The sequence below is a fragment of the Octodon degus genome, unplaced genomic scaffold (assembly GCF_000260255.1).
Source record: "Octodon degus isolate 3935 unplaced genomic scaffold, OctDeg1.0 scaffold00280, whole genome shotgun sequence".
NCBI classification, from domain to species: domain Eukaryota; kingdom Metazoa; phylum Chordata; class Mammalia; order Rodentia; family Octodontidae; genus Octodon; species Octodon degus.
The window spans coordinates 522,976-548,853 of NW_004524856.1; the positions used below are offsets into that span (position 1 = coordinate 522,976).

The following is a 25,878-nucleotide window of genomic DNA, read 5'->3' on the forward strand; positions in this document are numbered from 1 at the left end:
TGCTGCGAGAGAAAAAAATAGAGATCGTCCAACCCGAGAACACACAACCTCCTCCTCGGTGTCCAAGAAGCCTCGCTTAGACCAGATTCCTGCCACCAACCTTGATGCAGATGACCCTTTGACAGACAAAGAAGATGAAGACTTTGAAGAGGAGAGTGATGATGATTATACGGCAGCTCTACTTGCAGAATTGGAAAAAATTTAAAAAGAACGAGCTGAAGAGCAGGCCAGGAAGGAACAAGAACAAAAAGCTGAAGAATAAAGGATTTGTATGGAAAACATTCCTAGTGGAAACCCTCTCCTTAATCTCACTGGCCCATCTCAGCCTCAGGCCAACTTCAAAGTTAAAAGAAGGTGGGAGGATGCTGTTGTGTTTAAGAACTGTGCAAAAGGCGTAGATGATCAGAAGAAAGACAAGAGATTTGTCAATCATACACTGCGATCTGAATTTCACAAAAAGTTCATGGAGAACTATATTAAGTAGTACAGTTTTATGTGCTTAGTTCTGTACAGTGTTGGCTGGATTTGTTGTCCTGTTTTTCTTTCCCATTGTCCAAGTAGTACATAAGGGTCCCTCAATTTAAGCTGCAAACTGTCTTGTCCATGGATGATGCATTGTGTGTGAGGGGCATGGGAATGGGTTTGACAGCTTCCCTTCTCTGAATGTTCCTAGTCACATGTTTTATTTTTAATGTTGGAAAAAATGTACTTGCAGTAAATACTTGTAATCTAAATACCTGAAAAAAAACTAGACTATTTTCTTTTCAAATGCTCCTACTCGTTGAGTAGCAAGCTATCCATCATATCTCTCTTCCCTCTTTTTCTCTCTACCTTCAAATAAACTGTCTTAGTTTTGGTTTTTTTTCAGAGAGAGAGAGAGAGAGAGAGAGAGAGAGAGAGAGAGAGAGAGAGAGAGAGAGAGAGAGAGAGAAACAAAAAAGAAAAAGCTGGCATGGTGATGCCTGCCTGTAATATCACTCAGGAGGCTGAGGCAGGAGGATCACTGCAAGCTCAAGGATATTCTGGGCTACATAGTGAGTTTAAGGCCAGCCTGAATGAACTACATAGCAAGATTCTGTCTCAAAAAAGATAAAGAAGAAATGTTACCAAAGCTCAACCCGGCATGGTAGTGCACACCTGTAATACCAGCAATTAGGAGGCTGAGGCAGGAAGATTGTTTGAGTTTAAGGCCAGCTGGACTACATACAGAACTTGTCTCAAAAAAAAAGAAGAGGATGAGGAGAAGGAAAAAAGGAAGGAGAAGAAGGAAATTATCAAAGCCAAGAGTAGATACACATATAATGTGTCTCATAATAAGAAATTTTGAAAGGCTTCAGGGGTAGCTCAATGCAAAGGCCCTAGTATTGCAAAAGAAAAAAAGGTGAAATGTCATTTCACACAACAAAAATAAAATGGCTATAGGCCTGGGGAGATAGCTCAAAGGACTAAATTCCTGCCTGGCAATCGGAAGGACCTGGGTTCAGTCCCTGGTACCAGAAACCCAGTGTGGTGGTGCACACCTGTAATCCCAGCACTGGGTAGGCTGAAACAGGAGGATCACTATGAGTCTGAACTGCATAGTGAGACCCTGTATCAAATAAATAATAATAAAACTTTAATAACTCTAATCAAAAAGCTAGAAAAAGTTCAAGGTAAGGAAATAGAGAAACTGGTTTTTCTTTCTCTCTTTCTTTTTTTTTTTTTTTTGCGGTACCAGGGATTGAACTCAGGACCCTGTGCTTGCCAGGCAGGTGCTCATACATTGCTAAGAGCATACAAAATGGCACAGCTGCTGTGGGAAACACGTCATTGCTTCCTCAACAAGTGAGCCCAACAGCCGATGTTTTGTCTCTTGATTGCATATATGCCCTTAAAGAACTGGAAACAAATATTCAAATAAATGCTTTGACATGAATCTTTATAGCAGCATTACCCACTGTAGCAAAAAGCAGCCAAATGTTCATTAATAAATGAATAAATGGTAGCATATGCATACAATGGAGTGATATTCAGCCACAAAAAGGAATGAAGGGATGATACCTACCACCACACTTTAAAATGTGCTAAAGGGCCCGGGGAGATGGCTCAGTGGAATAAGCACTTTCCTGGCAAGCACAAGGGCCTGCGTTCAATCCCAGGTTCTGCAAAAAAAAAAAAAAAAAAGAGAGAGAGAGAGAGAGAGAGAGAAAAAAAAAGTACTGTACTGATTTTGGCTGGGGAGAGAGTTTGGTGGTCTAAGCACCTGCCTGGCAAGTGCAAGGACCTGGGTTCGATCCCCAGTACCACATGTGGTGCTGGCCCTGAAATTGGGTGTGGTGGCACACGCCTGTAATCCCAGCCCTGGGGAGGCTGAGACAGAAGAATCACTATGAGTTCAAGCTGCATAGCGAGACCCCGTACCAAAAAATAAATAAATTTTTAAAAAATAATAAAACATGCTGAGTAAAACAAGGCAGACCTAGAAAGTCACACGTACTGCAGGGTTCCCTTTACATGAAGCATCCGGAATAAACAAATCCATAAAGATGGCAGATTAGCTATTACTATGGTGGGGTAGAAGGAGGAATGGGGAGTAATCATTGAACAGGTACAGGTTTACCTCAGAATAATGAAAATGTTGTGAAACTAGACAGTAGTGGAAATCGCACATTGTGAGCACACCAAATGTCACTGAATTGTTTATTTCAAAATAGTTATATTTTCTGCTGTGTGGATTTCACTTCAAAAAGAACCACATTGGGGCTGGGGAGATGGTTCAGTGGAATAAGCGCTTCCCTGGCAAGTGCAAGGGCCTGAGTTCAATCCTAGTTCTGAAAAAAGAAAAAAAGAACCACATCGTAATGAAGATCCTCTTGCTTATACCCTTGACATCTGATGCATTGTTTCCTTATGATGCATTTGTAGAAGGGGGCTTCTAGATCAAAGGACAGGTACATTGGAAATAAAGAAATGAACAGAAAAAGATGATGGCGCTTGATCCCCGGCAACATTACTCCAGTTATAGTCCCACCAACACTGCATGAATGTGGCAGCTGATACACTTCCATACAGCTTTGTCCTCACCTATGTGAGGAGTAAGGACATCCCATGATTTGAATTTTCATTCCTTTAGTTTTATTGATTGGGCATTTATTGATTGACTGAAATTGGGTATGTTTTTACATATTTAATAATAAGTTATTAGTTAATTGTCTCTCCCACGACATTCAAGACCCTTTCCATCTCTTCAGGCCCAGCACTTCATAACTGACATAGTAAGGTCTCAGTAATTCAGGGGGGAGTAGAAAGAAATAGCATTGACTATCAGCACTACCCCCCATTGTCCCAGGGCTCAGGCCAGCTCTAGACAACCAGAACAATTCTATCAGAATGGCCCCTAAAAAAGTCATCTACATGTCATACGAAACACACTGTTAGGAGTGGCCATGAAGCTAAAGGTAGGATACCGAATGGCTAGGCATGGTGGCACATGTCTATTATCCCAGCATTCCAGGAGACCTGGGCAACTTAGCAACTTAACGAGAGTCTCAAAATAAAAGAAGGCTGGGGATCTTCAAAGACAGCCACCTGTTGCCCCATGGCATGATCCTAAGTTACCAGCAGCCTGGGAGGTTGGATGCAGAGGAAATCCCCACCCTCCCATCCCTACCCCTCTGCATGAGGGTCTACGTTCTCCTCCACCACTCACCATCCATCTTCTCCTCATACCTTTCCCTTCAAGGTTTCTTCTGCAGAACCTGTTTCCTCTCTCTGAGCCCACTTGGCTGATCTCTGCCCCACCCCACTCTGTCTCCCCTGAAGCTTCTGTCTCTGACACTCACAAGCAGGGCCTTCCTGCTCAGCCATCTCCTAAGCCAGCAGACAGTTCCTGATGACTCACTAATATGCCGGGCAGCATAGTAGCCATTGGGAGAACAAGAGCGAACAAAGTATAGAAATCCCTGCCCTCGCTAGAGGGTCCATTCTAGGAGAGACCGACAATAGGTAGAATGTGGCAGGTGGAGACAAGCATTCCAGTGAGAAATGAAGAAAACTCAGAGTTGAGGGTTCTGGGCCTGCTGTTTCAGGTTAGGGACCTGGAGAAAGCCCACTGGAGGGGGTGACATTGAGCAGAAACCAGGAATGCAGTGAGAAGGCAAGCCATTTGGTCATCAGAGAAAGTGTCCCAGGCAGGGGAAAGAGCAAATGCAAAAAGCCCAGGCACCTTGTCACATCCAAGAAATGGTGAGGCCAGGGTTTTTAGAAGCTGGGAGAGAAAGGGGAAAGTAGAAGGAAATGAACATGGAGACGCAGAAAGGACCCCACACACACCCAGGTCGTACGGTCCCCTGGAAGGACTTTGGCCTTTGCTGTAGGTGAGCTGGACAGCAATTGAAGGCTTCTAAACTGACAAGGACTGGATCCCTCTGTCTGCAGTGAGGAAAACAAACTATAAGGGGCCAGGGGTAGAGGGCAGAGGCCGATCTGGAGGCCACTGCGGTGAAGCAGGTGACGGACAAGAAGGGCCAAGGTGGTGTTGTTGTTGAGTAGTTCCTTTAGAATGGCTCACCAATTAAAAGTATTTCAGATCCTTCTTGCCTTAAGCAAAGAATTAGATGAGACAAGCCAAAAAACGGTGCCAAACATTTATTTGAAAAATGAGGCATAAAGGGGTAAGGAAAGAACTAGCTCTGGAGACTGAACTTGAGCCCAACAAAGAAAGGAAAGGATAAAAGCCAAAATAAAAGTTCACTCCATGTCTCCTAGACGCAGGGCAGGCTACTGCAAGAGGTCAGGACAGCAGGCTCCTTGCCGTGTCTCGTCTCTTGTATGCGGTCCACATCTCTTGGGACCCTCAAGGGATCCACATATGGGGTCCTGGGAATTATTTGATGCTGCCCTGGGGTTCTGTAACTGACGAGTCTTGCTCATTTTCCCGACCAACTTTGCCATACCCTGCCTTCTATCTCAGCAGCCGAGGACATGGTGAGGAGGGCTTTAGAATCTGACTATACTTTAGAGGAAGCTCACAGAATTTGCTCATCATTTGGATACGGGGGAAGAAAGAAATAGATGAAGGCAAGGTTTGGGTGTGAGAGGCTGGGCAAACAGAGTGCGATCTTTGGAGCTCCGGAGGCTATGGCAAAAGCAGACAAAGCATGTGCTTTATGGGGCTACATTGAGCAGGGGCCTGCACACTCTGCAGGAAGCCTCCAGCTTTGGTACTGCTGGGGGTAGAAGCTGGAGGGACAAGGTCAAAGCAATGAGCACAGATTACTGAGTAACTGCCCGTATCAGGCTCCTTGTCTATCAGCCCACATTATCTTTGGTGGCCACAGTATCGAGGCTGAATATCAACCTAGCTCCTGCGCCCTGACAAACTCCAACCTGTGCTGGTTCTCTAGTTCCCATCAAGGCATTTGACCATTATGTCCCCAACACCTGGAGGTTGCTGATCCTCAGCTCAGATAGCGCTTCCTCTTGTCTCCTGCTTTATCTTACAGTAGTAAGATGTACCTGCTTCTCTATCTCCCCCCCCCACTTTATTGGGAACTCCTTGAGGGCTAAAGTGTGCCTTGCTCTGCTCTGGGGCCTTTGTGACTGAGGCAGGGTTGAGCAATGGCTTAGCTCACATTTGTGGCCTGAATGAAAAACCACAGCCAAGCCCGAGCCCACCCGGTAGGTCAGAAGGCCTGACTTCCCACACAGTCATATGTGACAATGAGGAAAACCAGGCCAAGGAGGTGAAGTCAGGCTTGGAACTGGACTCAGAGTGGAAGGCTGACTCCATCCTCCAAGCAGCGAGGAACGGAGGTCAGGGAAGAGTAATCACTCACATGTGTACAGCTCTTGAGTTTGTAGCCACAGACATTATCTCATCCAATCCTGGCACAACCTCATAAGGTAAGTATTGTTATTTTCCGCTACTGTACACCTAGGGAAACTGAGGCCCAAGGGGCCAAAGTCACTCATCCAAAGTCACACAGCTAGAAAGAAGCAGCCTTGAGAATTGAACCAGAGGCAGACTGACGGTAGGCTGCGTGCCGTCACCAGCAGACCAGGCCGCCTGGGAGCTGGGTAGACTAGGCAGGTGGCTCTAGCAACCATTTCCCCTGTTACCTGTTAGGACTGAGTTTCAGCTAGGGGCAGCATGAACTACATTTGCTAATCCCCTTTGACCATTCAAGGCCCGGGCAAGACAGCCAGGGATTTAGACACAGCTGGGAATCATCCATATTCCTGATCCCAGAGGCAACCATTGGGTTAGACTCGAACACAATTCAAGGGAAGTGCCGAGAAGCCTCCCTTCCTGGAGTAACTGTCCAGAGGTAGGCCCAGGGGCCAGGGAGATGGCTCAGTAGAATAAGCGCTTCCCTGGCAAATGCAAGGGCCTGAGTTCAATCCCTGGTTCCGACAAAAAACAAAACAAAACAGGCCCAGCATGCCCTAGGAGAGAACACATTCCTCTGCATGTTCCCCCAGCCAAATCTCCCTTAAGGCTAGGCATGGTGGTTTATAGGCCTGTAATCCCAGCACGTGGGAAGCAGAGCCAGGAGGGCTGCCATGAGTTCAAGCCCTGGGCTATACAGTGAATTCAAGGCCAGCCTGAACTACACAGTCAGACCCTGTTTCAAAAACAACAAATGAGTGTCCCTTGAGGTGTCGGGCGCAGGCCATGCCTCCCTTCCTGGGGACACTAGGTCTGGACAGTTCTTGATTGGCAGCAGCCAGACCCCTGCACCTTGCCACTCTAGATCCCCACTTCCCAAAGGAATGTCCCCTTGAGTTTGGGGTTACTTCCAGATGGCAGGTCACCTATGCCTTTGCCCCACTTGAGACCTTTTCTTTTTTTTTCTTTTTGGTGGAACCAGAGATTGAACTCAGGCCCTTGCACTTGCCAGGGAAGCGCTTATTCTACTGAGCCATCTCCCCAGTCCCTCTTTCATATTTGATTTATTTTCCTTGTCATTTCCTTTCCAGGCACCTGCTTCTGTTCACTTGCCCAGGTTCTTTCTCTCTTTCTCTCCTGATCACTGTCTTTCTCTCCCTTTCACTCATTCATTCTCTCTGTCGACTATATTCTTTCTGCTTAGATATCAACACAACACTAAGCCTCCCCCATCACAGTGAGAGATTCCAGTGTGGTCCCTGTTTGAATCTATCAGTTCTGACATTCAAAGCTGGGGAAAGACCAGAACCTTTGTGGGGGGTGGTGCCCATGTAGTGGGGGGAAAGGAGCTGGACTGGGCAGAAATGAATGCAACCCTAGCATCTTTACTTGCTAGCTGTGTGGAAACTCAGCAAGGTCACCTCCCCCAGCAAGCCCCTTCCCTCCTGCACCTGTAAAATGGGGCTGATAATAATAGCAGCAATTTGATATGGGGTCCCCACGAGACTCAGCCTTGCCTGCGGAAAGAGAGACCTTATGAGCTAAGAAGCAGGTGGCCATGGAGCTTACTTAGGCGGCAGTGGGCCCCAGCAGAGGCTCTGGAGCCAGTTTGCCTGGTTTGACTCCTCAACCCCCCCCCCAGCATATATGATCTGGACCAACTGTACGACAACTCTGCACCTTGACTTCCCTACCAGTAAAATAGAGATGATGTAATAATTGTACTCACCTAACTTTGTGGAAGTTAAGTGAGAGAATAAATAGCACTCCCAAAAGAGGGCTCTGCATGTAGTGAGTGCGTAGAGAGCATTGCCTTTGGGCCTAGCATACAGAGCTGGGGAGAATACTATGCCCTTGAGGTGGACGTATTTAGGGTACACGGCCACGGCAGGAACCTATGGCATGTAGTGATCCACACACAACACTGCAGGGCCTCAAAGTCTACCGTGTGCGGGATATGTCATGAAATTCAACTTGAGTTCCTCTCACCACCGTCTGTGGACCTGTGGAAACCCCAGAGGAAGCAGTATGTTTGTGATTGCTCCTGCCAGAGGGGGCGCCATTTTGTAGCTAGGCCAAGGAGCCTGTCTAGTCAGGTCAGAGGACCTTGGATACCCAGCCCTGGGGTCCTCTCAACTTGGCTGGCAGCAGTCTGCACCCTGGCACCGTGAAATGTCCAAGGTCCTCAATGTCTCACCAGCTTTGATGTTTTTTTAAAAAACAGGGTCTCACTAAGCAGGGTGGACTCGTAGTGATCCTCCTGTTTTCAGCCTCCTCATTGCTGGGATTACAGGCGTGCCCAACCACCCCGACTCAGTCACAGCTCAATGCACCTGGGTGCAGGGCTGGCATGGCATGCAGGACCGAGGCTCAAACTCAAGTCCCTGCACGTGCCTAAGCAGGTGCTTAGTCTGCTGAGCTATTTACCAGCTCTGATTGTTGATCCCCATGTCTCTCTTTTTTTTTCCAGAACTCAGGCCTTTGCACTTGCCATGGAAGTGCTTATTCTACTAAGCCATCTCCCCAGGCCCCTGATCCCTATGTCTCTGTAGCTGTGGGGATCTGTAGAAACACTCCCAGTCCCCCAGATTGTGCATGTGAAGTGAATCCTAACTACATTCATGCACACATGTTTGTCTGAGCTGGCTCCCCCACCCCCCAGAGTCGAAGGCCAGGAGAGACAAAAGGCCAGTGGTCCATGCCAGCCAAAAATCTGACTGGAGACAGACTGGCCCATGAGTGAGGGCAGCTGAGAAGGGACCTTCAGGCTTCAAGGGAAGAGCCTAAAGCCCAAGAAGGTGACTACAGGGAAATGTCCCTGGCAAGCAGATAAAACAAGGACAAAAGGGCCACCATGTCATCTCAAGGCTTTGACAAGGGGAGCAGTTTCAGCCTGATACTTTGGGGAGCAGGACAAACTAACAGGACTCACTAAGGGCTCAGGTGCAGTTCCGTGGTAGAATACTTGACTGCCATGTGTGAGGTCCTGAGTTCCATCCCCAGCTCTGCACAAAAAATAATTAAAATAAATTAAATAGTCCCAGCTTTCTAAAGATGAAGTAAGCTGGGAGATACTGTGCTGGCTTGAGAATGGCAGGTGGCAGAAAAGGGAGACCGAGCAACCAACACCCCAAAGGATTGTGTTCTAGAAGCCACAGTCAAACCGGAGAAGCTCTAGTCAAAATTATTCAGCAAAGCAAGATGTGGCCCTGTCACTCCCCAGTGTGGGGAATTTATGGACTGAGATACCCTCGCGCTGCTCTGTAGGGTTGTGAATCAGTGACTGTGCAGGGTTGAAGGGCGAGGGGTGAGGTAGGGGGCTGCAGGGAAAAGCCACTATCCAGTCTCTGTGGGGCCTGAGGAGAAAATCCCTCTCTGTGCAGGCGGAGGGAGGTAGGGGAAAGTTCCCCACTGTTTGGCTCAAAGTCATCGTACTGATTGCTCTTTTTGACACAACCCCACATTTTCTTTCCAGCCCTATATTCCTGGCTGTGTGCAAGCTATTTCCACTTGGTTGTTCTGCCAATAGTTTAAACTAAACAGCTTAAAGCAGAGTTTCACTTCCCCCACAAAACCTCACACCTTCACCAGGCCCCCAGCCTCACCACTGACACCCGAGGGCCCAGGGCCAGGCCATCCAGACAGCTGTGCTCTCTCCCTAGCGATAGTACATCTGAGCTTTTCCCTGGCTAACATTTTCTGGAGTCACCTTTGGCAGCCCTGCAGGTGGTATCCCTGTCCCACCTTGCAGCTCGTTCCCACAGATTGTCACTCAGCCCTTCACTGGACTCTTCCCTGGACCTGGGCCATGTGTGGTGGCGTTTCCTGCCATCAGTGTGGCAGTGGGCAGTGCCTCCATTCTAGAAAGAAAAGCCCAGTCAGAGAGCAGAGAGACAAGTAGCTGCGGCCTCAAGAGTGAGTCCGACCTGACCTCGAATTGCAGCTTTGCGGTTGCCTAGCCATGTGATCTGTGGTTTGTTACTTCACTGCTCTCTGCCTTGATGTCTTTCCCTCCTAAATAAAGACCAGGGAGCCAGGCATGATGGCACACACCTGTAAACCTCCCATACAGGAGGACTGCCTTGAGTTCAAGGCCAGCCTGAATTACACAGTGAGATGCTCACTCAAAAACAAAACAAAGGGCTGGCCAAATAGCTCAGTGGATTATGCGCCTGCAAGCAGGTGCAGGGGCCAGAGGTTCCATCCCAGGCCTGCCATGCTGACCCCGCCCCCGAGGCATGCTGAGACACAATTGAGACTTGGCATAGTGGTCCACACCTGTAATCCCAGCTCTAGGGAAGCTGTAAACAGACAGATCACTACAAACCTGATCTAGTAGTGAGACTCTGAACACCCTGTAGACCCTTTCCTAAAAATACAAAAAAAAAAAAAAAGCATCACATTTTTAATCTCATTACTGGGGAGGCTGAAGCAGGAGGATCACTGCGACTTTGAGGCCAGCCTGGACTACATGGTGAATTCAAGGCCAGCCTGAACTACACAATGAGACCCTGTCTCAAAAATAAATTAATTTAATTAATTAAATAAAATGGGAATAAGATGGGGGGATGCAGCTCAGTGGCAGAAGGCTTGCCTGGCTTTGGAAAGGCCCTGGGTTCAATCCTCAACATTGCAAAAATAAAAAGTAAAATGGGGTGCTAGTTTTGATTTTCTGAGATCTTTAATACTAGCGAGAAGCACAGAAAAGAGGTATATACCAATATGACATTCTCAACAGCTGGAGCCCCTGGATTGCAAGCCACCAGGTAGCAAGAGCTCTTTGTATATTCATAGTTTTCCCATTAAGCCTAAAAACAGGAACTCTAATAGGCCACCAATTGTATTAGACCTAATTCTTGACCCTACCCAAACTTCCCCCACCCCCTAGGTAAACAGGAAACCAAGGCTAGAATCTAGGAGGCAGATTAGGATACCCAAGGACGCTCAGTTATCTCTTCTTGGTTTTTTATCCTCAAGGCCCTTTCCACTAGCAACTGACATTGGTACTCTTTTGGCTCCACCTTTTCTTTCCTTTTTTTTTAAACACAAGAGCAAAAGTGAGTGCTGTCCAAGCCCACTGGCCTGGTTCGGAGAGATGCAGCCAACCACTCCCTATGTGCACACAAGCACACACACGTACACGCGTGCATGCATACACACGCACGCGCACGCATGGGGCAGCCAGGCCTAGGTTACACTCAGACTGCCAAGGGCAGGCCGCAGGCCGGCTGGGGGGACTCTAACACCTTGCTCCGAGAGGCTGGAAAACGCTACAGACATTAGCTCATCACTCCCTGGCAGGGGCCAACCTGCCTGCTATTCCCACTAGCCTCTTTCAGATGGGGAAACGGAGGCACAAGTGCAACTTGGACTCGCAGCACCCTAAGGGAACTTTCAGGGAGGGTCCTCAGATGGGGAGGGGAGAAGGGTCACCCTGACTTCCTCAAATGGGCTTCCATTCCTTGAGATAGAACAAGGCAGGCAGGGAGAGATAGAAAAGGGAAACTATGGAGAAGATTGCAGTCTCTGAAGGGGAGACGGGGAAGAACGGTGAAGGGGACCTACCATCTTCTAGGACCTCACCCTTGCAGGCTCCCCATGCAGCTATGGCTGCACTCAGGAACATCTAAGCACTACTACTGAGTGGATGTTAGCAGCCAGCAAACCTTTTGGAGTAAGGGGCAACTGAGAAAGTCCGCCCAGCCAGCCACCAAAGGCTCAAGGGTGGCACAGTGGGGTAGATCGTTTTCTTCTGCGGTTTTCCCGCTGTTTCCAAATTCTGTGCAGTGTAATTGGGTGTGGTAGCGTGCACCTGTCATCCCAGCACTCACGAGTTTGAGAAGGCAGGAGGCTCGTTGGAAGGTTGAGACCAGCCTGAGGGCTACGAAAGTGAGCACAGGGCCAGCCCAAACTGCACAGCGAGACCCTGTCTCAAAAACAAAAAAATATTCTGTACATTGAACAATTACATTTATGTGAAACAAACTTTTAACTATGTTGTACTATAAAAAGAACCAAAGCTAGGACTGGAATGAAGTCGAGTGGTAGAGCGCGCGCCTAGCATGTGCAAGGCCCTGGATTATGTCCCGGTAGCGTTTAACATCTGGATGTACCCCAGAGCCTTGTGCTTAGGAGGCCAGATTCTGGGGATTTAGGGCTGACTTGCGGTCAGGAGGAGGTGTCTGGTAGGAGGGGGGGCTCACCAAACCCGACAGCCAGGGCTTATCTCCCTCCCCAGCTCCTCCCCGTGTTCTGATTCTTGGGCACAGCCCAGAGAGCAGGTCTCCTCCTGAGCCCTTATGCCATGGCGTTTCTGGAGTTAAACCAGCTGAACACGGGCTGGAATTTCTGAACCATGAGCCAAAATAAATCTCTCCTCCTCTAAGTTGTGGTGCCAGGTATTGTGACCCCAGGATGAGAATGACAAAGACACATCCCTAGCACAGGAAAATAGAAGCAAAAAGTAAACAAGGAAGAAAGAAGCAGCAGCAGCAGCAGCAGCAGCAGCAGGAATATCTAAAGAGCCCTCCGCTGGGGGTGAGGGGCCCAGATCAAGCCCACCTCTCCCCTCCCAGTTGCCTGACTTAGGGCCGGTGCCTTCACCTCTTGAAATCTCAAGTTTTCAGCAAAATGGAGATACTGATCCCATGAGGTTGGCATAAGATTAAAAGGGATAAAATGTATGTAAATGCTTTCTAGAAATGCATTTTTATGGAAATTTTAAAACATATACAAGAATGGAAAAATAGGGGCCGGGGAGATGGCTCAGTGGAATAAGTGCTTCCCTGGCAAGCACAAGGGCCTGAGTTCAATCCCTGGTTCCACCAAAAAAAAAAAAAAAAAAAAGAATGGAAAAATATTAGAACTGCCTTATGTACCCACCTTCAACAATTATCGGCAGTCTGCGTGCTAGCTCTTCTACGCTTGTAGGCTTCTCAACTGCTCTGCTGCTGCCGCAGTCGTCGCCATGAGGGAGATCGTTCATCTACAGGCTGGGCAGTGCGGCAACCAGATCGGCGCCAAGTTCTGGGAGGTGATCAGCGACAAGCATGGCATTGACCCTACTGGCACGTACCATGGAGACAGCGACCTACAACTGGAGCGCATTAACGTGTATTACAACGAGGCCACGGGTGGCAAGTACGTACCCCGCGCCGTGCTGGTGGACCTGGAGCCGGGCACCATGGACTCCGTGCGCTCGGGGCCCTTCGGGCAGATATTTAGACCTGACAACTTTGTTTTCGGTCAGAGTGGCGCTGGGAACAACTGGGCCAAGGGGCACTACACAGAAGGTGCAGAGCTGGTGGACTTGGTGCTGGATGTTGTGAGGAAGGAAGCAGAGAGCTGCGACTGCCTACAGGGTTTCCAGTTGACCCACTCCCTGGGTGGGGGGACTGGGTCTGGGATGGGTACCCTCCTCATCAGCAAGATCCGGGAAGAGTACCCAGACCGGATCATGAACACGTTCAGTGTGGTACCCTCACCCAAAGTGTCAGACACAGTGGTTGAGCCTTACAACGCCACCCTCTCAGTCCACCAGCTTGTAGAAAACACAGATGAAACCTACTGCATTGATAACGAAGCTTTGTATGACATTTGCTTCAGAACCTTAAAGCTCACCACACCCACCTGTGGTGACCTGAACCACCTGGTGTCGGCCACCATGAGTGGGGTGACCACCTGCCTGCGCTTCCCTGGCCAGCTCAAAGCTGACCTGCGGAAGCTGGCAGTGAACATGGTGCCCTTCCCGCGCCTGCACTTCTTCATGCCTGGCTTTGCCCCCCTGACCAGCCGTGGCAGCCAGCAGTACCACGCCCTGACGGTTCCTGAGCTCACCCGGCAGATGTTTGATGCCAAGAAATGATGGCTGCCTGTGACCCCCGCCACGGCCGCTACTTGACAGTGGCTGCAGTGTTCAGGGGCCGCATGTCCATGAAAGAGGTGGATGAACAGATGCTTAACATCCAAAACAAGAACAGCAGCTATTTTGTTGAGTGGATCCCCAACAACGTGAAGATGGCTGTGTGTGACATCCCACCCCGTGGCCTGAAAATGTCTGCCACCTTCATTGGCAACAGCACAGCCATCCAGGAGCTGTTCAAGCACATCTCAGAGCAGTTCACGGCCATGTTCCGGCGCAAGGCCTTCCTGCACGGGTACACAGGCGAGGGCATGGATGAGATGGAGTTCACTGAGGCTGAGAGCAACATGAACGACCTGGTGTCCGAGTACCAGCAGTACCAGGACGCCACGGCTGAGGAGGAGGGCGAGTTTGAGGAGGAGGCTGAGGAGGAGGTGGCCTAGAGCTATTAGCTGGTGAAGTGTGGAAGCGGTGTGAACTCTTTATTCACTCACAGTCTGCTCTGATAACCCTGTCCCACTGTGTGCACTGTTGTCTCTGTCTTGATATCACATCCTGTACAGATACCATTAAAGCATTTTCATAGTGAAAAAAAAATTATCATCTTTTTTATTCTATATACGCAGTCACTACCCTCCCACCACCACCTGGGCAATATTTTAAGGCAAAACCAGACATGGCCCCTTTTCCATAAATACTCCAATATTGAGCTACTTTTTTTTCATAATAATAAAAGAAAACATGATGACTGTAGAAAAACTGGAAAATAAAGAAATCATATATAAAGGACAAACAAAAACCACCTCTAAGGCTGGGGGGTGGGGGGTGCAGCCCACACCCTGAATCTAGCATTTAGGAGGTTGAGCCAGGAGTTCAAGGGCAGCCTGGGCTACAAAGTAAGTTCAAAACTAATCTAAACTCAGGGATCAAACTCAGGTCCTTGTGCTTGCCAGGGAAGCTCTTATTTTACTGAGCCATCTCCCCAGCCTGGGAGACTATGTTTCAAAGAAAAAAGAAAGAAAGAAAGAAAGAAAGAAAGAAAGAAAGAAAGAAAGAAAGAAAGAAAGAAAGAAAGAAAGAAAGAAAGAAGAAAGAAAGAAAAGAGAAGTATTTAAAAATCTACTTACATCTCCATCACCCAGAGACAACCCTATTTTACTTTTTTTTTTTTTTTTTTTTTTTTGCAGTACTGGGGATTGAACTCAGGACCCTGCTGTTATTTTTTTATGTACATACTTATTTTTGCTGAAAGCAGTATCAAAATAATAATAATAAATCCATAAATAAAAACAGGATCATATTGGATATGCTATTTTAAGTATCATTTTATTTTAATTATAAAAATAATAAAACCATATTACAAAATAAAGAAAATTACCCATAATGTCCTACCACCTAATATAAAAACATTATTTCAGTGTACTTCCATTCCATTTTTTTCAATTTGCACTCATACTTTTACCAAGAGTGGGATCCTACTGATTGTGCAATTTTCAAGTTACGAATTTGTTCTAATTGTAAGGAAACAAGATAATCATACTGCAGAAAAATTGAAAAAAGGAAAAAGAAAAATACCACCTGAAATCTCAATAAATCATAATCACTGTTCACATTTTGGTATATTTGCTTCCAATATTTTTTTCCTCAGGACTTATATTTTTAACAAAAGCAGGAACATACTGTTTAGCAACCTATTAATCATAGACAATTTAACTCATATAAGAGTAATTATAATCAAGGGTCTCACAGAGAGGAGCGGGCAGAGACATAATGGAGTGAGCCAGGGAATGCTTACATCTGAGAAGAACCACAGAGCAGCATGTGCCAGAGGTGGAAGTCCAAGTGAAACATAGATGAACTGCTTCCTTGAGCAACCAAGAGTGTCACTTGTACCCCGGATGTTCTCAGGAGTACCAAGTTCCTCTGGTGGATTTCCAGGCAGAGCTGAGACAGGCATTTTTAGCTGAGACCCCCAGAGGTGGTTAAAGCCCACTGTAACATCAAGAAGAACCTGTATCATACCTTTATAGCTGTACCCTAGGTGTTAAGGCTGCTGAAATTTTATCGTTGACACAGATTTGGTGAAACAGCAGTCATGATGCGGTGGGCAAGAGCAGCAAGATGCTGCAGCACATCAACGACCATATGCGCTGCATCCTGCAGGATGGCCGCATCTTCATCGGCACCTTCAAGGCTTTTGACAAGCACATAAATTCGATCCTCTGTGACTGCGATGAGTTCAGGAAGATCAAGCCAAAGAATACAAGACAGCCAGAGAGTGAAGAGAAGAGAGTTGGGGTTCGGTCTTGCTCTGTGGGGAGAGCTTGGTGTCCATGACTGTGGAAGGGCCACCCCGTAAGGATACTGGCATTGCTCAGGTACCACTTGCTGAAGCTGCAGGAGGTCCCAGGGATGGGAGGGCAGCTGGCAAAAGTATACCAGCTGTGTACCAATTCCCTAGGCTCCTGCAGGCTTAGCAGGCCCTGTCCGAGGAGGAGGGGGTCTATCCCAACAGGTAATGACTCCACAGGGAAGAGGTACTGCTGCTGTGGCTGCAATTGGCAGCATTGCTGGAGCTCTCACCCAGTACCCACCAGGAAGGGGGCTCCACCTTCTCCTGCAGGCAGAACGACTCCACCTCCAGGTATTATGGCTCCTCCACCTGGTATGAGGCCACCCATACCATGGTCTGCCTATTGGGCTTCCTCCTGCTCAAGGGATACCAATAGGCATGCCCCTCCAGGAATGAGACCCCCTCCACTGGGCTTCAGAGGTCCACCTCCCCAGGAATGCATCCACCAAGACCCTAAGTTACTGTTGGTCTATATCTGTTACTTTCCCTGCGAAAAGCGCATCTTGTGAAATTTTGTAGATTGTGAGCTTTTTGTCCCCTTCCTGCATTAATAACAGCTAAAAATAAATGCATAGATGGGCTGGTGAGATGGCTCAGTGGTCTGAAGCACCTACTTGGAACAAGCTTAGCAAAGCACAGGGACTGTGGTTCAATCCCCCAGCACCACATGCCAGCCAGCCCCGCCCCCTGGTAGGCTGAGCTGGCCACACACACACACACACAATAAACTTTAAAAATAAATAAATAAATAAATGCATAGAGCAACAACAACAAAAAAAAAAGAGTAATATAATCATATTGCATTACATGCAGAAAAAGAGAAAAGTCACTCCTAATGCTTACCACCTAGTAGCACTGGTTTTGTTTTGGTTTTTTTTGTTTGTTTGTTTTTTAATTTTATGTGTGTGTGTGTGTGTGTGTGTGGCCAGCTCAGCCCACCAGGGGGCGGGGCTGGCTGGCATGTGGTGCTGGGGGATTGAACCGCGGTCCCTGTGCTTTGCTAAGCTTGGTTCTAAGTAGGTGCTTTAGACCACTGAGCCATCTCCCCAGCCCCTGGGCTGGGGAGATAGCTCAATACAATATGCACTTGCCTGGCAAGCGCAAGGGCCTGAGTTCAATCCCTGGTTCTGAAAAAGCAAGCAAGCTAGGACTTTTTAACTCTTCCATACACATATTGATTCCACATTTCTGGAGACCATTCCTCAAGCTTATAGGCTGACCTGTAAAAAGTGATCATTTTCTTTCTTTTCCTTTTTTTTTTTTTTTTTTTTGTTGTTGAATCAGAGTTTGAACTCAGGCCCTTGCACTCAGGCAAGCACTTGTTCTACTGAGCCATCTCCCTAGCCCCACGTGATCATTTTCTATTGGTCCCAAATTTACTCCAGTCACATGTCTCATGCAACCCTTGGTACTCTAGAGTGGGATATTGAAAACATATCTGCATTTTCCTCGCCTTCCCCTTCCTGAGATTATTAAATCTGCTTCATCCCCAATCTGATTTTTAAATTTCTCAATAAGCAAGTATTGAACCTGAAGTATGTGTGCTGAGGCAGGGGTAGGGGGCCAAAGGTAAAGAACCAGAGAAGAGAGCACAGTAAAATACCAGCATTCACTCGCCACTTAGTACACTGTCCACATCAAATAACCTGAGCTCTGATGCTTACAACCTGACAGAGTAGGTACCATTATGATTGCCAATTAATAGATGGGGCCCCCCAAATGCAGCCATTTATCATTAATAGATGGGGCCCCCCAAATGCAGCCATTTATCATTAATAGATGGGGCTCCCCATATGGAGCCACGTATTAATACAGGAAGCCCCCAAAATGGAGCCACTTGGCCAAGACCACACAGTCAGCAAATGGCAAAGTAGGTATTTAAGCCCGGGCCACTGACCCCTGACCTTGCACTCTTTTTATCCTCCCAAGCAGCGGGGTGTAGGGTTATAGGGTAAAGAGTTTGCAGCCAGCCTGATCTGGATTCAACCCCTGGCCTCCTGGCTGCGTGAACTCTGGCACTTCTCACAGACCGTCTCACCTTTGGTAACCCGACCTCACAGAGCTGTCCTAGGAATTAAATGAGATGATGAATGGGAACACGCCAGGCCCATTGCCCGCGTACAGAGGGTTCCTGCTGGGTGACCAGCCCTGTTCTCTCCTTGCTTCGCGAGCCCCTGGTCTACTTGCCAAGTTGGAGATAAGAGTTCAGCTGGAGAGCTCTGAGCTCCGCTGGAGCCACTGCGAAGTCAGAGATCCAGGGTATATTTGCTGAGAAATGCAAATGTCTCCTTTGCTCCCTCTCCAGCCTCCGCAACTAACCTCCTCTCCCGTCTCCCCCAAAAGAAAAAGGTGGCTTTTGTGCTCGACCCTGAGTGCTTAAAGCCCCTCTCTTTCCTGCTCCACAGGAGGTGGGCAATGGAGATGACAGGAAGTCACCAGTGGGGAGGCCCTTTCTGGCCTGTGGGCACGGAGGGCGCTCCTTTTTTGCCCTTCAATGGTCCGGATGGGGGAGGGGGCTGGCTGTTGAGCAACTGCTCCGGAGACACTCCAGAAGCTGAGATGAACATATGCCTCTTTCTAACAATTGGCCTGGGAGCCATCCAATAGATGGAGGACGGATCCGCACCTCCTGGATCTGGAGCCTGCAGCCCAGACCCTGATGCGCTTGCACGAGGGCTCCTGATCGAGCTGAAGGGAAGGGTGGCTGGTGAGCCAAATGAGCAACACACAGTTCAAAAGTCTAGAGCTGCGCCTTTCTCACTAGTTGCTTTCCGCAAAAAACACTTTTTCCCAATCCAGACAAACACTAAGAGGGCTTGAGGTTGTGTTTTACACGTGCAAACGCTAAAAGGATTTAGGGGCTCAACCATAGAACCTGCCTTCTATCAGGGGAAAAATAGGCGCGACCCACAAGCTTTGAGCAAAGTGAAAAAGTGCAATGGTGATTTGTAGGGTGTGATTGTTATCCAAGTTTGTGTTGGGGCCGAGTGGATGAGATAGAGCCGCACATGGCAGCTTTTGGCCAGCAATGGGTGCACCTTGCCAGGGACCTCCTCCACATGCCACGGAAGAGCCTTGTTTGGCCCCTTTGTTTCCTCCCTGTCTTGGTCAATAAGGTGGTCAGTTTGTCAAGAAGCAACTTTGTTAGAAGAGCGAATGCAGGGCACTTGGGAATACTAAAAAAAGAAAGAAAAAGACTGCCAGGTCTTCAAACCCAATTAAGAAGACAGACCACATACACAGCAAAAATGACTTCTTGACATTACTCCCCCTCTACTTGACATTGGGACTTTTGAATGTGTTTTTGTTGCCGCTGTTTGCTTATTTGTTTGTTTGTTTTGAGACAGGGTGTAGTTCAGGCTGTCTTTGAACTCATAGAAATGCTCCTGCATCAGCTTCCTCAGTGGTAGGATTATAGGTGTGCACCATCACGCCCTGCTATTTTCTCTCTTTTTTTTTTTTTGGTGGAACTGGGGATTGAACAGGCAAGGGATTGCCAGGCAAGCGCTTATGCCACTGAGCCATCTCCCCAGCCCTTTCTTTTCTTTTCTTTCTTTCTTTCTTTCTTTCTTTTTTTTTTTTTTTTTTGAGACAGGGTTTCACTATGTAGCCCATGCTGGCATCAGCCTCCCAAGAGCTGAGGTCACAGGCTTGCACCACCAAACCTGGCCATTGGGGACTTTTATAAAAGAGCATGTTTTATAAATAAATAAGTGTAAAATTGTAGTTATTGCTGAAAGGCTGAAAAATGAAGGGAGGTGATTACAGGGGTAATCTTGGTGGCCTTCATGTAAGAGGTCGGGTGGGAGTTTTTATCAGGAGGAATATGAATTGAGATGAAAAAGCCAGATCCCTTTCTAGTAAGGATTTGTGAGATAAGATCCTAATCCAGCTAGTCCAAATGCAGAATGTTTTTGCTAGACAGAAATAATTATGTAATCAATAAAACAACCTGGTACTGTGGAAAAGCAGGAGGGATGTCTGCCAACCCTGGGGTCAGCTTTTCAAACCCCGCTGCCTGTTCTTGGCTTTCCCACAGACTGCAAGAGCTGCACCTGGCCCTATGGTCCGGCAGAGCAGTATCTCTCAGCGTAGTATCCTGCCAGCCTCCTTCTGTCTCGGGTGGCCACGGGACAGAAACCCTGCACACAACCCGTTCGCAGGCCTTTGGGGGAAGCCACCACTGCTCTACAGCGTCCCCGAAAGGCTCTGCCCAGGATTGACCGTTTTAAGGGAACGGGACTCCCGACCTCAGCTTCGGCGCTTAATGAGGTAGACAGTGCGGCCCCAGGAGGACAGCGCAGAAAGGCTCCACGCAAGCCCTGCAGGCAAGCACGACCGCGCGGCTCGTGCGGTGCACGCTGCGTCCCACTCCTCCGGGTCGTCCCCCGAGCCCACAGCTCTTTCCCTCACACCCGAAGTCCGCTCTGGCCATCCGCTAGATTTAGGTCAGAAAACAGACACCAGCGGATCTCCCTCGCCTCAGTGAAATTACTAAGTGGAATTTATTGGGCAAGTCCATGCAGGGCGATGGGGAGAGCGCACCGCCCGGGCCCGGCCCCCCGCGGCTTTCGAAGCGCGAGCGCGAGTCGGGGCACAGGCAGCGGGCGCCCCGAAGCCGGGCCCGCCAGCCCCGTCCTCGGAGCCGTGGCCCGTCCCCACGGCCGGCCGGCCGAAGTGGCTGCGCGGACTCCGTTCCCCAGCCGGCCCTTCGCTTTCACACGGTCCGCGGCGACTGCACCAGCTCGAGCGCCTTTAAAGGGCCACGCACGCCAGCCGCCGCTATAAAAATGTCCCCAGCAGCACCGCGGCAGAAGGGGCTCCGCTGAGCTCAGGAGAGGAGGCGTGTTCCGCCCGGCCGCCCTCCCACAGCGCGTCGACCCTGGGCCGCTCCTGGCGGAGGGGAAGAGAACAGAGGAAGGCACCACACTCCGCAGGCCCTCCGTGAGTGTCCAGTTCAGCTTTTACCCGCAACTCGCCTGGGAGCCAGGACATGTGCTAATAATGCCCTGAGCAGGTTTATAAAGACGTGGAACCGGAGGGGAGGCGGAGAGAAGGGAGGAGGGTCTGTCCTTCCTGGGATTCCTGGCCAGGCCAGCCTGCCGCCGTGTGCGTGTGCGTCAGGGCTCTCCGGGCGGCAATGGGGGCTTGAGAACTGGGTCCCTCGCGCGGCCAAGGGAGCGCGGTGGCCGCCGCCGCCACCGCCCAGGAGTACTGTGCTGAAACTGCGGGCGAGCGGGCGCGGGCCGGGGCTGCCTGGCGCGGCGCGGTGCGGCGGTGCGGGCTTTTCCCAGGCGCCCTGGGGTCGGGTGGCCACCCGCGCAGCGGCGGGCACAGAGCGCGACCGGCTCGCGGCGGCGGCGGCAGCGTGCGTGCGTGCCAGGGGGCCGGGGGTTGCGCCGCTTAGCCCTCGCCTCCCGGCGGCCGCGCTCCGCGCTCCTCAGAGCAGGCGGCTTCGAGGAGGTAAGCGGGGCGGCCGGATGGGGTGCCGAGGTGGGCGGCGGGGCTGAGGAGTCCCGTGGCGCAGGCGCTGCGGGCGGGAGGGCGGCGGCCGGCGGCCCGGGGGCTCCGGGGGACTTGTTTTCTGGTGCGAGGCTGCTGTGCCGGGGAGGAGGGACCCCAGCCGCCGCTGGCGCGCCCGCCGCCGGCCCGAGCGCCCGCTCCTCAGGGCGCCTGCAGCGCCGCGCCGCCCCGCGCCCGCGCTTTCTCGGGCTCGGCGGCCACCGAATTTGCTCCTCGCCCGACCGCCTTGGACGCGCCGGCCCGGGGGTGCGCGCCGCTCAGCTTTCTCTCAGGCCGGCAGCGCAGCGGCTTTTCCGGCTGAGTTCGGGGGAATTGCGGGCTGGAAGTTGGCGAGCGAGGGCAACTTGCCTCCGCGACACCGCCGCCCCGGGCGCTGCCCGCGCGCACACCTCTGTCCCCGTCGGCGGGTGGGGGCAGCGCGCGGCCACTGCCGGCGAGCGCCCGACACGGACCCCACAGCCCGAGCCGCGGGCCGGGCTCCGCCACTTTCGGCGCTGTGACCTTGGGCAAGTTGCCGCGCCTCTCAGAGCCCCTCTGGCGGAGAGCGGGTCGCCCCGACCGCAGCCGTTAGGCTCTGTCAGCGGCCGCTCGCTGAGCGGCGCGGGCGCTGTCGCCGCCGCGGCCGAGCCCCGCGCCCCTCTTGGCCACCCGTTGCGTCCCTGGGGTCCGTTCGGTGAGGGGAGCGCGCCGCGGAGCCCCGGGTCCCGGCGGCCTGCGCCCCCCGCGCCGGGATGCGCTCAGCCGCCGGCGGCTCTCCGGGGATGAGGCGGCCGGGCTGGCCGCGCACAGCCGGCCTTTACTTTTCAGGTGGCCGAGCCGAGGGGTCTGGTCACGCCAAGCCGCGCTGTTGTTTCAATTGTTAAATTTCTCCTCAGTGAAAAACAGGAGGGGACGCGGGACCCTCCGGCGGGAGGCCATGTTAACTTTTGGTCCGCTTGCAGAGTGGGGGCCCGCGCCGACCTCCTCAGCGCCCCGCGGCTCCGGGACGGCCGCCCCCGGCGGCGGGGTCTGGGGCGGAGGCGGGGCGGGGAGCCGGCCGGCGCGGAGACACTTGTTGCTCCAGGGTGCCCGGCCGCCGGTGGCAGCCGCCTCGCGGGGGTCAGCGCGCGGTGGGACGGCGGGCTGGGTGGCGCCCGCTGCGGTGCGGGCCGCCGGTGTGTGGGGACGGGACGGGACGGGCAGGAAGGGCCGGCCGGGGCAGCGGGGCGCGGGCAGACCTCGACCGGAGGGAGACGCGGTAAAATGGTGCCGGTGCCACGCGCCACTTTTTCCTCGTGCGGCCCCCAGCTCACCCCTCGTTGGCGTGGCTGTTGTGGTATTTTGAGGGGTGTTTTGTACATTCAGGTACCAGGCTGCTTAAAGGAGACAGGAAGGTTGGAGAGGAAGGGGAAAAGATGCACAGGGCTCCCGGGCGTTTGTTCTCACAGACCTCAAATTGCCTGCTGTGAATTTGCCTCAGTTTTAGAAGAGAGCATGCCTTCGAATCCTAGTCTTGTGATCGCTGGCTTGAAATACTTGAGTTTGCCTCACAAAACTGCCTCACAGAAGGAGCAGGGCTCCGACAAAACAGTCCTGCGAGCCCTAGCAACTTTTTTCTTTGCGTTTTTCCCCTTTGCTTTCCTTGCCCCCAGCCACAAGTAAGTGGTCAGCGCAGACATGATAGAGGCAGTAAGTGGCCACTTTCCAGAAGTGTCTGAGCAGGGCCCTACTGACCTCTCGGGCCAAAGTTGGAGCGAGCGATACTATCTCAGGGACCGCTACCCTCCTTGGAAAGATTAAAGACTCCTTTTAAGCTCCTCAGGAGTCTTTGGATCAAGAGGTCTTTATATAAATGTGGAATTCTAAATCTCTAATTGACCATGAAAGCTCTTTTAAAAAGAAGCTTCTAGGAAATTAACTTGCAAATATTCAGAAGTTTTTAAATTTTTCTAGCCTGGGGGTATCCCTTTGCCCTCATCTTATCTTTTCAGCATTTGAGCCAGAGAATCATTTGTTCAGAAGGCATCTGACTCATTCCAGGTATGAGGACTTGGTCAGTGATCAAGTTGAGGCAGCGGACTGCTACATTCTGCTCCTGACTGGAAGGCCATTGTATCTCCATGCCTCAGTTTCCCTCCAGGAACAATTATTGTCCCCTGTCAGTACAGATGAGTGCAGCTAGGCTTGGGCTGCTGAGAAAGCCTGATGCTGGGGGCGGTATTAGAGGGGGCACTTGAGATACACAGGAAACATGCTCGCTGCCTCCTGCTGCCTCAGAGCCCCCAAAGCACCCTGCTTGGCCCTGCTTATTACAGACGTGCCCCAAGTGGTGCCCATGATGCTTGCTTTGTGGACTTGTTTTCCCATGCTGCAGCCTCCAGCTTTTGAGATCTTCCTTGCCCTGAATGCTTCCCACATTGCCCCAATCACAGTGGAGGCCTCAACTTCCAGCTGGAACACCAGTGGTCCACTGACACAGTACCCTGCTTACTCAGGGACCTTCCTGCCCTCGAAACCCAGACCATGCCATCCTCTGCTTCCACCTGCAACACTAATTTAGAACTTGGGAATCACTTAAATTACTTTCATGAAGAGTAATCAGGGGGCTGGGGAGATAGCTCAGTAGAATAAGCACTTGCCTGGCAAATGCAAGGTCCTGAGTTCAATCCCCTGTGCCGTCAAAAAAAAGAGTAATCAGATGTGTCACTTCCTGATAATGCACGTAGCTGGCTGGCTAGTACCTGGTTGAATCAAGCACAATGCAGCCTCAGGTTCCAGCTTGATCTCTTTCCTTAGGCCAAGCAGCCTCTGGTCTTAGGTTTAGCCCTGTCGTCACTCTGCCTTGCAGCTGTGTGGTACCTTCCCTGCCTGGGGCTTCTTGAATGCTTTCTTGGTCAGTGAGGCCTTTTGCCCTTACCATTTCTTCTCTCTCACAGGGCAACAGCTCCAGCTGACAGCGTCACCTCCCTCCAGCTTATCCCTCTTCTGCCAAGACTCTGAAATGCCAACTATGTCGAGGCCTGCACTGGATGTCAAGGGCGGCACCTCCCCCGTGAAGGAGGTAAGTTTTGGCATTTTGAAGTTGGAAAAAGAGGCAAGAAAAGACAAACTGTTGGGAGGATCACAGCGGGCCAGGCCCCACTAGCTGTGATATCTAGCCAGTGTCCTTGGCAGAGAGAGGACAGCAAGACCTTCTCTGGGGAGAATGAGAATAGTTTTTGCCTATGTGTGGTCATACTGAGCCTGCCGTGGGTATTGAAAGGTGATGGGAAAGGGAGCAGAGAAGCAGAAATGGAACAAAACCACCATGTTAAAGAGATAAAATAAAAGTGAGGCTGAAGAGGGACAAGAGGAAGCCCTTTTTTGAAAAGTGAGTTGAAGAGTCCTGGGAGGGAGAAGAACGCTGTCAACTCAGAATGGTGTGTGCCCCACCACTAGAACTGGGGTCTGATCTCTGCTCACATACGTGGGTTGAGAGCCCGACTTTCCAGGGGCTCATCCTGCTGCCTCCCCACCTGTAGTACCAAATAAAGTGGCCTGAAGGAGCCTACTGGGCCTGGTGAATGGTGAGGACAAGCCAGGAACAAGGATCCCATGGTGTACATTTTTGTCTTCTAGGATGCCAATCCGGAGATGAATGCTCTGGCCTACTCTAACCTAGGGGTGAAAGATCGAAAAGCAGTGGCCATTCTACACTACCCTGGGGTGGCCTCCAATGGAACCAAGGCCAGCGGGGTTTCCACTAGCACCTCGGAATCCCCATCTCCAATAAGCTCTCCTACTGCCACCCCTCCCACTAAGCCCCCACCCTTCAACCTGCACCCCACCCCTCACCTGCTGGCTAGTATGCAGCTGCAGAAACTTAATAGCCAGTATCATGGGATGGCTGCTGCTGCTCCCAACCAGTCTGGGGAAGCCGGGCCTCTGCAAAACTGGGGCTTTGGAGCACAGGTGGGAGGAGTGGGGACCCTTTCTCCTGCTGGTGCCCAGAGCCCTGCTATAATCGATTCTGACCCAGTGGATGAGGAAGTGCTGATGTCGCTGGTGGTGGAACTGGGACTGGACCGAGCCAATGAGCTTCCGGAGCTGTGGCTGGGGCAGAACGAGTTTGACTTCACCGCGGACTTTCCGTCTGGCTGCTGATGCCAAGTACCCATAAAGATGGAGGAATAAAGCCACCAATTCTGTTGTAAATAAAAATAAAAGTTACTTGCAAAGAGACAGGCTGACTGGAGGTATTCTTCCTGGAGACCTAAAGGGGTGCAGTGCAGTCTGATGGCTTTACAGTAGTCC

At 50.8% G+C, this 25,878-nt stretch overlaps 1 protein-coding gene and 4 pseudogenes across 5 annotated transcripts; all 5 read left to right on the forward strand.

Annotated features, from left to right (window-relative positions):
* LOC101560459 overlaps positions 1 to 701 on the forward strand; it is a 1,229-nt pseudogene extending 528 nt beyond the window's left edge.
* A 12,071-nt stretch (positions 702 to 12,772) lies between these two features.
* Positions 12,773 to 14,306, forward strand: LOC101560858 (annotated as a pseudogene).
* Positions 14,307 to 15,500: 1,194 nt separating this feature from the next.
* LOC101561252 lies at positions 15,501 to 15,716 on the forward strand (annotated as a pseudogene).
* Positions 15,717 to 15,824: 108 nt separating this feature from the next.
* Positions 15,825 to 16,540, forward strand: LOC101573312 (annotated as a pseudogene).
* A 4,328-nt stretch (positions 16,541 to 20,868) lies between these two features.
* Positions 20,869 to 25,811, forward strand: Cited1 (Cbp/p300 interacting transactivator with Glu/Asp rich carboxy-terminal domain 1). Of its 5 annotated transcripts, none has more exons than XM_023707113.1 (3): positions 20,869 to 21,027; positions 24,522 to 24,646; positions 25,204 to 25,811. In XM_023707113.1, the coding sequence occupies exons 2-3, from the start codon at positions 24,587 to 24,589 to the stop codon at positions 25,726 to 25,728; spliced, it is 585 nt and encodes a 194-aa protein (XP_023562881.1). In that variant the 5' UTR covers positions 20,869 to 21,027; positions 24,522 to 24,586; the 3' UTR covers positions 25,729 to 25,811. The 5 variants fall into 5 exon arrangements, with proteins under 5 accessions (XP_023562881.1, XP_023562885.1, XP_023562882.1 ...); XM_023707117.1 differs by lacking the exon at positions 20,869 to 21,027 and adding an exon at positions 21,107 to 21,198; XM_023707114.1 differs by lacking the exon at positions 20,869 to 21,027 and adding an exon at positions 21,110 to 21,192.
* The last annotated feature ends 67 nt before the right edge of the window (positions 25,812 to 25,878 follow it).